The sequence below is a fragment of the Puma concolor genome, chromosome B1 (genome assembly GCF_028749965.1).
Source record: "Puma concolor isolate L17-30 chromosome B1, mPumCon1.1.hap2, whole genome shotgun sequence".
Lineage (NCBI taxonomy): Eukaryota > Metazoa > Chordata > Mammalia > Carnivora > Felidae > Puma > Puma concolor.
The window spans coordinates 104,592,709-104,604,733 of record NC_141670.1 but is presented as its reverse complement, the minus strand read 5'-3'; the positions used below and the strand labels follow the sequence as shown (position 1 = coordinate 104,604,733).

Sequence of the window (12,025 nt, the reverse complement as noted above, 5' to 3'; positions counted from 1 at the left end):
GTAATTCCAAAGCAGCAGTAATGAATGTGATCCTGCCCCTGATCATTTAACGCTTGAGTAAAACCTAAAGGCAGTCAGCAAGAAATTAGGCAGAGATGATTTGGGACACTATCAATCAACTCTTTTTATTCTTTGGTAAATCTAACTTTTTTTCCGTTTAGGCTAAAGCTGAAAAGATATCATAACTTCTTAGATGATTTAAAAGAGAAAGAATGAATCTTTGAAGTCTCAATAAATGCTGAAGTAACTATAGCTCCAATGGAATAGTCCAAGAGAAAAAAAAGTAACAAGTTATTTTAAAAGATATCATATATATATACATATATTTATTTGCATATATATATGCATATACATATACATATATGTATATGTGTGTGTGTGTGTGTGTGTGTGTGTGTGTGTGTATATATATATATATGTATTTAACAGCATGCTAAAATATATCAACCAATATCAATGAATAAGTAGTGTCACAACAAGCAGGGCAAGCACTCTGAGCCCCAAGCTTCAGCAGCAGTCCACCACAGTCAGGGAGCACACACAATCTATACAGAGAACACTTCTTGAGTGTCTGGGCAGGAGGGGAATTCATGACTGGGGGGGATCCCACTTCTGGGCCCACGAGTTATAGCAATACAGGCCTATCTCAAGAAGCAAGAAAAATCCCAAATAAACTAACTAATCTTACACCTAAAGGAGCTAGAAAAAGAACAAGCAAAGCCCAAAGTCAGTAGAAGGAAGAAAATAATAAATATTGGAGGAGAAAGAAATAAAATAAAGAATTAAAAAAGCAATAGAACAGATCAATGAAACCAGGAGCTAGTTCTTTGAACAAATTAACAGAATTGATAAACTTTTAGCCAGACTAAAAAAAAAAAAAAAGGAGACACAAAGCAAAATAAAAAATGAAAACAAGGTAATGATTGTAAAGCTTCTCACTGAACTCAGAAGAATAGATAAAAACTTTACAAAGGAAATAGAAAAATATAAGAAAGTACCAAACAGAAGCCATAGAACTTAAAAACATAATAACTGAACTGAAAAATACACGAGAGGGGCTCAACAGCAGATTGGATGAAGCAGAAGAACAGATCAGCAAGCTAGATGTAAATAATGGAACTCACCCTGACAGAGCAGGAAAAAAAAAAAAAAGGAAAAAGAAAATGACAAAACATTTCAAAGAAATAATGACTGAAAATTTTGCTCACCTGGGAAAGGAAACAACCATGTAGGTCTAGGAAGTCCACTAAGTTCAAAAGATATCCACACCAACACACATTCTAATTTAAATGTCAAAAGTTAAAGAGAGAATCTTAAAAACAGCAACAGAAAAATAATGTGTTATATGTAAAGGAAATCCCATAAAGCTATCAGCAAAATTTTCAGCAGAAACTTTCCAGGTGATAAAGGGAGTGGCATGAAGTATTCAAAGTGCTGAAGGGAGAAACCTTCCAACCAAGAATACTCTACTGGCAAAGTTATCATTCAGAACAGAAGGAGAGACAAGTTTCCCAGATAAACAAAATTAAATAAGTTCATCACCACTAAACCGTCCTAAAAGAAATATTAAAGGGACTTCTTTAAGCTGAAAAGAAAAGGCACTAATTAATAACAAGAAAACATATTAAAGTGAAAATCTCTCTGAAAAAGGTAAAATATATAGTGAAAATAGTGGAGTAATCATTTATAAAGCTAGTATGAAGGGTCAAAAGTAATTAAGATTAAATAATTAAGGGATACATAAAATAAAAGATGTGAAATGTGACATCAAAAACAAACTGTGGGAGAGGGGAATAAAAATGTAGTTTTGGAATGTGTTCAAATTTAAGTGGCTATCAATTTAAAATAAATTGTTATACACATAGGGTGATATATGTGAACTATTTCAAAGTAACCAAAAATAATATATCATAGCAAATACACAAAGGAAAATGAAAAAGGAATCTAAACATAACACTAAAGAAGTTATCAAAACAGAAGATAAATGGGGCACCTGCATAGCCAGTTAAGCATCTGACTTTGGCTCAGGTCATGATCTTACAATTTATAGGTTAGAGCCCAGCCTTGAGCTCTATGCTGACAGCTCAGAGTCTGGAGCCTGCATCAGATTCTGTACCTCCCTCTCTCTCTGCTCCTCCCTCTCTCATGCTCGTTCTCTCTCTCTCTCTCTCTCTCAAAAATAAATAAATATTAAAACAAAAACAAAAACAGAAGGTAAGAGAGAAAAAGAAAATAACAAGAAAACTGTGAAAACATCCAGAGAAAAGGTAACAAAATGGGAATAAGTCCACAATTTTCAATGATTACTTTACATGTAAATGGACTAAATTCTATAATCAAAAGATATACAGTGGCTGAATGAATAAAAAAAAAGACTTAGCTATATGTTTCCTGTAAGAGTCTCACTTCAGAAGGACACACAGATTAAAAGTGAAGTGACAGAAAAATGTATCACATGTAAATGGAAATGAAAAGAAAGCTGGTATGGCTATACTCAATATCAGACAAAATAGACTTAAAATGACTGTAATAAAATGCAAGAAAAGGCATTACATAATCATAAGGGAATCAACCCAGCAGGAAGATATAACATTTATAAATATGTATGCACCCAAACAGAAGCACCAAAATACACAAACAAATATTAACAGGCCTAAAGGCAGAACTTTATAGCAATACAATAATAGTAGGGGATTTTTAACACCCCTACTTATATCAATGGATAAATAATCCAGACAGAAAGTCAATAAGGAAACATAGGTTTACACAACACATTATACCAGATGTACTTAATAGATAAATATAGAACTTTCCATCCAAAAGGAGTTGAGGGGCAACTGGGTGGCTCAGTCAGTTAAGTATCTGACTTCGGCTCAGTCATAATCTCACAATTCAGGGAGTTCGAGCCCTACATCAGGCTCTCTGTGGACAGCTCAGAGCCCAGAACCTGCTTCAGATCCTGTGTCTCCCTCTCTCTCTGCCTTCCCCTGCTCGTGCTCTCTCTCTCTCTCTCAAAAATAAATAAACATTGAAAAAATTCAAAAGGAGATGAATACATATTCTTCTCAGGTGCACATGAAACATTCTCCATGATAGATCACATGTGAGGCCATAAAGCAAGTCTTAATAAAAAGACTAAAATCATATCGAGCATCTTTTCCAAGCACTAAGAAAAAAAAAGAAAAAAAAAGAACAAATAAAACCTAAAGTTAGAAGAAGGAAGGAAATAATAAGAATAGAGTGGAAATCAGTGAAATAGAGACTAAAAAGACAATAGAAAATATGAATGAAACTAAGAGCTGGTTCTTTGAAAAGATAAACAAAACTGACAAACCTTTGGCTGGACTCACTCACTAATATATTTATTTTATAAATATAACATCAGAAAGAGGTAAAGATAAAACTGATATCACAAAAACACAAATCATCATACAACTACAAAAAAATTCTATGCCAAGAAATTGGACAATCTAGAAGAACTAGATAAATTCCCAGAAATAATATTTCAAGACAGAATCATGAAGAAATAAAAAGTCTGAATAGACCAATTACAGTAAGAAGATGAATTAGTAATCAACACCTCCCAACAAACAAAAGTCCAGGGCAATATAGCATCACTGATGAATTCTACCAAACATTCAAAGATTTAATACCTACCATGCTCAAACTCTTCCAAAAAACTGAAAAGGAGGGAATGCTTCCAAACCTATTTACAAAAACAATATTACCCTGATACCCAAACTAGACAAGGACACCACAAAAAAAAGAAAGAAAAAGAAAAAAGAAAAGAAAAGAAAAGCAAAAAAGAAAAGAGAAAGAAAAAGAAAAAAAAGTGAAGGAGAAGAAGATGAGGGGGAAGTGGGGGGAAGAAAAAAACTTACAGGCAAATATACCTTTTAAACATAGATGCAAAAATCCTCAATAAAATATTAGCACACTGAATTTAATAACACATTAAGAAGATCATACACCATGATCAAGTGGGATTTATTCCACAGATGCAAGGATGGTTCAATATCCACAGACCAATCAACATGATGAACCACATTAACAAAATGAAAGATAAAAATCGTATAATCATCTCAAATAGATAAAGAAAAAGCATTTGGCAAAATTTAACATCCACTTATTATAAAAACTCTCAACTAAGTGTGGAGGGAACATAGTTCCACATAATAAAGCCCATATATAACAAGTCCATAGCTAATATCAAACTAAATGATAAAAAGTTGAAAGTTTTCCTTTAAAATCAGGTACAAGACCAGGATGCCCACTCTCCCCGCTTTTATGCAACATAATATTGGAAGGCCTAGCCAGAGTAATTAACAAGAAAAAGAAATAAAAGACATCTAAATTAAAAGAAAGAAGTAATTAAAACTGTCACTACTTGCAAATGACATGATACTATATATAGAAGACCCCAAAGACTTCACCAAAAGAACTGCTGGAACTAATAAATGAATTCAATTATGTTTCAAGATACAAAATTAATATGCAAAAATCCATTGCATTTTCACACACTAATAAGAAACTATCAGAAAGAGAAATCAAGAAAACAATCCTATTTATAAGTGCATCAAAAACAATGAAATGTCTAGGACTAAATTGAACCAAAGAAGTGGAAAACCTGTACCCGGAAAATGATAACACACTGATGAAACAAATGGAAGACACAAATAAATAGAAAGATATTCCATGTTCATGGATTAGAATAATTAATACTGTTAAAATGTCCATACTACCCAAAGCAATCTATAGATTTAATGCAATCCCTATCAAAATTCCAATAGCATTTTTCACAAAAGTAGAACAAATAATTGAAAAATTTGTACAGAATCACAGTAAATCTCAAATAGCCAAAGCAATCTGGATAAAGAAGAACAAAGAGGCATCATATTCCCAAATTTAAAACTATACTACAAAGCTATATAATCAAAACAGTATGTTACAGATAGAAAAATATAGACACACAGATCAATGGAACAGAATAGATAGCCCAGAAATAAACTCATGCAATTAATTTATGACAAAGGAGGCAAGAATACAGAATGGGAAAGAAGAGTCTCTTCAATGAATAGTGATGAGAGACGTGAACAGCCACATGCAAAAGAATGAACCTGGACCACTATCTTACACAATATACAAAAATAAATTTAAAATGTATTAAAAGACTTGAATGTAAGACCTGAAACCATAAAACTCCTAAAAGAAAACATATTAATCTCCCTGACATGAGTCTTAGCAATGCTTTGTAGATCTGGCTCCAAAGACAAGGACAACAAAAGCAAAAATAAACAAATGGGACTACATCAAACTAAAAAACATCTGCAGAGCAAAGGAAACTATCAACAAAATGAAAAGACAACCTAGTGAATGGGGGAAGATATTTGCAAATGATATATCTGATAAAAGGTTAATACCCAATATATATAAAGAACACATACAACCCAATAACAAAAAAACAAACAATACCATTTTCTGAATTCAATTGAAACATTATTTATTATCTACACAAAGTAGATAAGATAAAACTAATACATTCTGAAACAAGAACTAGAATAAAGGTAGTATGTAGGAAATGTAAACAAAAATTAATACACAAAACTAAGAGATTATAATTGAAGAAAGTCCTAACAGAAAAGAGGAAGGGTGGGGCACCTGGCTGCCTCAGTCAGTAGAGCAGGTGACTCTTGATCTCAAGGTCATGAATTCAAACACCATGTTGGGTATAGAGTTTAAATAAAAACAAAATTAAATTAAAAATTAAAAAAAAAGAAAAGAGGAAGGGGAAGTTAGGTCATGCTGACTGAAGACAAATGTCAAGTTGTCTTAGGTATGCAGAGAAAAGAATAAACATCTGGAAAAGTTGAGGTCATGGGAGAGGGCAAGGTGCATTATAACTTACACAGGCATCGGAAATCTACTCATAATATTAGAGTACAAGAGTGGTATGTCAGAGTTGCATTATGAGACAATTTATTTAGGACGATGGAAAGGTGGGAAGTGATAAGTAATAAGAATCTAATTAGATGGGTATTAAAGCAATGAAAATGAGCAATAATTGTGATGTTGGGATGGTAAAGGAACAAATGACTGAAGGTGACTAGACAAGGTAGAGGGTAGATTCTTTAAGAATCAGCATTTTTGTTTTTGTTTTTGTTTTTTTTAATGCTTTATTTATTTATTTTGAGAGAGAGAGAAAGAGAGAGAGAGAGGGAGAATGAGCAGGGAAGGGACAGAGAGAGAGGGAGACACAGAATCCGAAGCAGGCTCCAGGCTCTGAGCTGTCAGCACAGAGCCCAACATGGGGCTTGAACCCACAAACCACGAGATCATGACCTGAGCCAAAGTCTCATGCTTAACCAACTGGGCCACCCAGGTGCCCCAAGAATCAGTGTTTTAAAAAGGGTCTAAGACTAAAGAAACAGACAGGAGTAAGCATATGCTTTTGTCATTAACAGAAAGAAGAAACTCCAAAAGAGAGGTTATCTGGGACATAAAGAATGAAAAAGTCATTCTGGGACATGCTAAATTCATTAGGTCAAAAAGATATCCAGTTATGTTTCAAATAAAAAAATTAATATAGTTTTGAAGACTGGGTTAAATAAATAAGTCATTTGGCATGTGTTGGTATAGAGTTGATAGCAGAAGTCATGGATGTAGCTGATGCAGAGAACACAGAAGAGGCCCACAGCCAATGCATCCAGCCAACCTCCTCAGGGAGGGGAGATGGAAGTGTTCAGAGAAATTGGTAGAACACCTAGCAAAGTATACACCAAACATGAACAGAATTTCAAAACAGGTAACGTGAACAAGAGTGTCAAACGTTACAGAAAAAAAAGGGAGAGAATAAAGACTTTGCAGTTAGTACACCACTGGGAAACAGTGGATGGCCCTCTGGGTGTGAGAACAGTTTCAACAGACGATGGAAGACAGAAACCAGGCCACAAGGGGTTGTGGCCTGAGTGAGGGGGTAGAAAGTAAAAGCAAGATCTTCTGTAATTATTCCACATGCACAAGCACGTCCAGATATACACAAATCTCTTATAAAATAATTAGAAGTCAAATCAGCGAATATTATAATAATAATAATAATAATAATAATAATGATATTTATACGCTTTTACCTTCTTGTGATTCTTGTAAACATTTCTGTGGGCAAATCCCTTTCCACAAAGCTTGCATTTATAAGGTTTATCTTCACTGTGTATTACTTTGTGGGCGCCCACTTGATCAAGCCTCTTGAAAGATTTATTACAAATCTCACAATTATAGGGTCGCTTTTCTGTGAAAAATGAGTGGAGACAATCTCACATCTATATAAAGGTAAAGGATAAAAAGGGAAACAGCCTTACCTTATATTACTTCTAATGGACTAGTCAACTGAAACATGATTCAAACAACTGAAAAAAATCTACTTACCAATCCATTTCTGTTAGACATGTGACCCTATTCACAAAAGAAATATGAACTTGTTCTTTCAGAGACTTATTTTTGTAAACTAAATGTGTAAAGTAGCTTAGATGTAAGAATGAAGCTCAAATTCAAGGAAAAAAAAATCCTATTTCCAGATGAAAAATGTGCTGATAGTATGAGTTTAAACCAAGGTCACAACTTCAAACGCTAAGAGTGTTCTGACAGTGATAAAAGTAAATGACAGACCTGCCTCCTACTTGAACAAGTGGAACTCATATAGGCAAAGCTTCAATTCTCAACAGAAAGCTTCAATTCTCTACATACCTAGGTTGTTGTATAGAACCCATATATATGCAACGTTAACGTAATGTTGACCACTAGATGCAAAAAATACTATTTGTTTCAAACAAAGCATATCTGAAGGCCACCAGTTTTTGATCTCCTATTTTCATTTGCCAAAATATATATAGCCATCACCAAACAAAGTGGATATGTAAAAACATTCTAACCTCAATGGCCTTAAATTATAGACGTTCCAAACTCTAGAAGGAGACTTCATAAAGCAAAATTTATTTTCAGACCTTACTCTTTTTAATCTGTATAACAGACCTATTACTCAAACTTGCTTAAAATGAAACTACAGCTTTAAAAACTTATATTCTCAAAATGTATTTATAAAATTCTCATTAACATTTATTAGTACCTTAGTGAGAATGTGAAAGTATCTAGAAAAGCAGAAACTATAATTGTTGAATCCCTCCTAAAAGTCAGACCCCCTGCTAGCACAGTACATAATGATCTCATTTAACCTTCACAGCAATTCTGAAAGGTAGGGCCCTTTTCACAGATAAAGAACAGAATCTCAGGCTCCAGGAGGAGTAGACAATAAATTAAATGGTGATTCTGAAGAGCTTCGATATCACTTAGTCCAATCACCTTGGCTTTATAAATAAACTGAGGTCTAGAGAGGCTAAGTAACTTGTTCAAAATCACACGGCTAGTTACTGGCCAACCTAGAACTAAAAGCCAGGTCTCCTGATTACTATTCTCGGAGATCCTGAAAAGGACAAAGTGAATCTTTTGTAGTGATTTCAATATAAATGAACAAATATGTATTTTACCTGAGTGAGTGATCATATGACGTTTTAGCTGATTAGCTGAAATAAATTTCTTCATACATTCTTGACAATCAAATATCTCATGAATCTGCAAAAGGTTAAGTTGACAGTTAGGTCAACTGTCAAAGCCAAATAAATTATATAGAGCTCAAGTAAAGTATAAATATGTGGATAGCTGCTATTGCAATATCTATGTATATTGTAATTCAGCTCTGCTTTATTCACACTATCTTATATAAATTGAAAATGCAGTGAACCTGGTACCTAATAAAAACAAACAATTAAAAGAAAATACAAGATTGCAGCACACTTGAAATATGTGGTATAGCTGACCTATTTAGTGCATATTAAATTTCTACACTCTGTAAAAAGTTATACCTAACTGACACGAACTCTTTTTGTTATGCACAAATTTAGATTTGGAAATACAGAACCTGTATGTGATAATATTCCCTTTACAGTAGTGAAACTATTTTAAATTTAAATGTATATAGTACAGAAAAAAACATGAATTATCATGAAAGACAAGAAGATATATGATTCCGAAAAACATTTAGCTCAAAGTAAAATTCTTACACGATAGGAAGACCACAATAAAAAGAAAAGATCAAAAACTATAATAAGTAGGGAACATGACTTTATCAAACAGCTGGCTAATAAGTATTACAACTGAATATTAACTTTAGCTCTTTCCCTCTGAGACACTAAACAGAGAAATTGTATAGGTGGTATGATAAGTAGAAGCCCAGTTTATTATCAGAAACAATGCACAAAGTTCTAAGAGGAATGTATTGCAAGAAGCCTCATATTAGAAATGTTGATCACCCCCAATGAACAAGAGCATCACACTGTTTTGCTGAAGATTCTAAAATAGTTCTGGTGAAGTTATATTTGCTTCAACCTCACTAAAGGTAAAGCCCACAATAGTAAACACCAGAGAAGCAAAGGCCCTTGTGCACAAAGACAAGGTGCTGTGATTACCCCTGCAGAATAACGAGGGCTACTGCAGAGTGAAGTCAAGGCAGAGGGCCAAGAACTGAGTGAGTCATGAGTAGAAGACTGGGTTGTATCCTGGTAATTGGCTCCCTTGATCTAAGTGGCCATGGAAGAACTCAAAACAGAGAGACTGAAAAGAGGGGACAAGGCAGGGAAACAAAAGCTAGGGAAAATTACCAGGTCCCACGTCTGAGTCTGGGACTTCATTCGATGCCCAACCTCATGGCAGGTCTGAGGCTGCCAATCCACCTTCTGCCTTTGTCAGATCTGATTCTTGGTGAGTCAGAAAACTCAGTTGGGAAAAGCACAGGAAATGTAGATAAACAAGGCAGAAGCAGAATGATGTTATTCCACTAGAGTCTGACTTACACCTCTGCTTATATGCAGGGTCATCTATTCTCAATTAGTGAATATATGGAGTCCAAAGCATTCTAGGATTCCTCAGGCAAAAAATGTGGGACCCACACAAGTACTCACAAAGCAAGTACTACACAGTTAGAAGTAAAACTTTCAGCCTCAGCCATTTTAAAGACAGTCTGTTCAATCATCAAAGACCTTCACATGGTTTTGGTTCAACACCTATGCTTAAGGAGCAATATTATGTGTATTGTTTATTTAAAGACAGTAAGAACAGATTTATATTCCTAAACTCTATGTTTCTGTAATATATGTCTTTTATAATAACAATATCTCCTAAAAAAGATTATGTGCTTTCTGAGCCATACATCAATGAAAATATATTTAGTGTATTTTCATTTTAATATAAAACTTATATTAATACATAAATTTTTTTTAAATTATTTATCCATATATAAAGTGTTAAATGTTAAATAAAATACTGCAGAATAGTACCCATGTTTTTTCACTTCTTAACTCTCACGGCTCCTGAAACATGAAACACTTTTTAAAGGTTCAGTTGAATTAATTTTCCATAATTATAAAACAGAATATTCACTGTATATGAAAGCACTTTTGCATTGACTATATTATTTATAGTGGAAAATTCAGGCCACAGCTATCTTCAAAAATCCTAAAAAAGCTTAATAAAACAACCAAATTTGGTAATACTATTTATTTACACCTAATGATAAATAAAGCACAATTTTCAAAATGTTCAGCTTACTAGTTGATATGGAGCATATTAAATTACAATTTTGAAGTCCCTAAATAAACAATTTTCAAGAAGGGTTATAATATGTCTTATTGTAACATAAAATAGTATATAGTAATGTAAGATACTATTCCAGACTATTATGTAATTTGGCATATTCATACAGCACCCTCTACTGGCAAGGTTAAATACTGCAACCAAACTCTATTAGACATTCAACATACCCAACTATTAAGAACAGAGTCAGAAACGGAAGTCAAAAGCTGTCTATGGATTCAGAAAGGCTAAATTAGATGAGCCATGCTGTAATGAAGGAAGTGCTGCATTCAGCTAATAAGTTATTAACATTTTGCAGAGATAATTTGGGTGCTGTGTTCTACCATCACCAAGTAGTATTTGGCTCTACCAAGACATTCCTTGGGGAAAAAGTTCTTATATTATGAAGAAAATAAATGGAAAAGAGAACACTTTCAGAAATAGGCCCCACAAGTAACTTTGTTGAAACACTCTGTTTAGTACAATCTTTAATCTGGTAAACTATCTTAAATTTCAACTTCTTAAGATGTAAATAGACAAGGGAAAGAAATCATAGAATTATACAAGTAAGAAGATATTTAGAAAATATCTACTAAATTGGATTTCATCTTTTTGCCTCAGACTAAGATTCTGCTTCGGAAGCCATAGGGATGAAGTGAGCAGTGCAAATACTAAAATTAGAATGTTACAGTGAAGATTAGCATGGCCGGTGCACAAGAATTATATGCAAATTCTTGATGTGTTCTACATGTTTAAACAATCCTATTAGAAAACCATTTAGAAACAAACAAACAAAACAGCTCATGGCACTTGGAGAAAAAATTAAAAAGCATGGACCCATTCCAAGTCACATTAATAAAAGAGAGAACAGAGGCCCAATGTTACATGGAGTGTTAGGGACAGAAGATGACACCCACTGTCCTCACTCTCAGTCCACCGCTTGTTCCATTATTTCTCCCTGAGGATCAAAATCACCCAACATATAAAATACAATCTTGGACATCTTTTAAATCTAACTATCTTGTGTGTTTATAGATTAAACCCACAGCACATAGTTAGAACTATCAGATTGAATATCATGAATTTTAAAGCCATTCAGGTTACTTTGGAATATATCTATATACAATAAAGAGATAAATTCATTTTGTAAACCATAAGAAAAGTAAAATTTTATATTCACTAGTATTATATACTCTCTTCAATATTAAATCACTAAAAGAAAATATTATACGCTCCTAGATATTCTGAAAAGTGATGTGAAATTAAAAAATAATCATTTATCTGATAATATAAGAGTTCTTCTAGCATTTGTCACAATAAGAACAAAAATCTAAATTTTATTTTAGCT

The 12,025-nt window shown here is 33.4% G+C and overlaps 1 protein-coding gene and 1 non-coding gene across 2 annotated transcripts in view; one reads left to right on the top strand and one right to left on the bottom strand.

Annotated features, from left to right (window-relative positions):
• Positions 1-12,025, bottom strand: part of PRDM5 (PR/SET domain 5) — a 210,247-nt gene that overhangs the window by 92,938 nt on the left and 105,284 nt on the right. Inside the window, 3 exon segments of the mRNA XM_086704306.1 lie at positions 7,128-7,290; positions 7,292-7,316; positions 8,538-8,622. Coding sequence (XP_086560432.1) covers positions 7,128-7,290; positions 7,292-7,316; positions 8,538-8,622 — 273 coding nt within the window.
• On the top strand, positions 11,326-11,431 carry LOC112859159 (U6 spliceosomal RNA). The gene has a single exon (XR_015250681.1). It is a non-coding gene; the product is annotated as a U6 spliceosomal RNA (small nuclear RNA).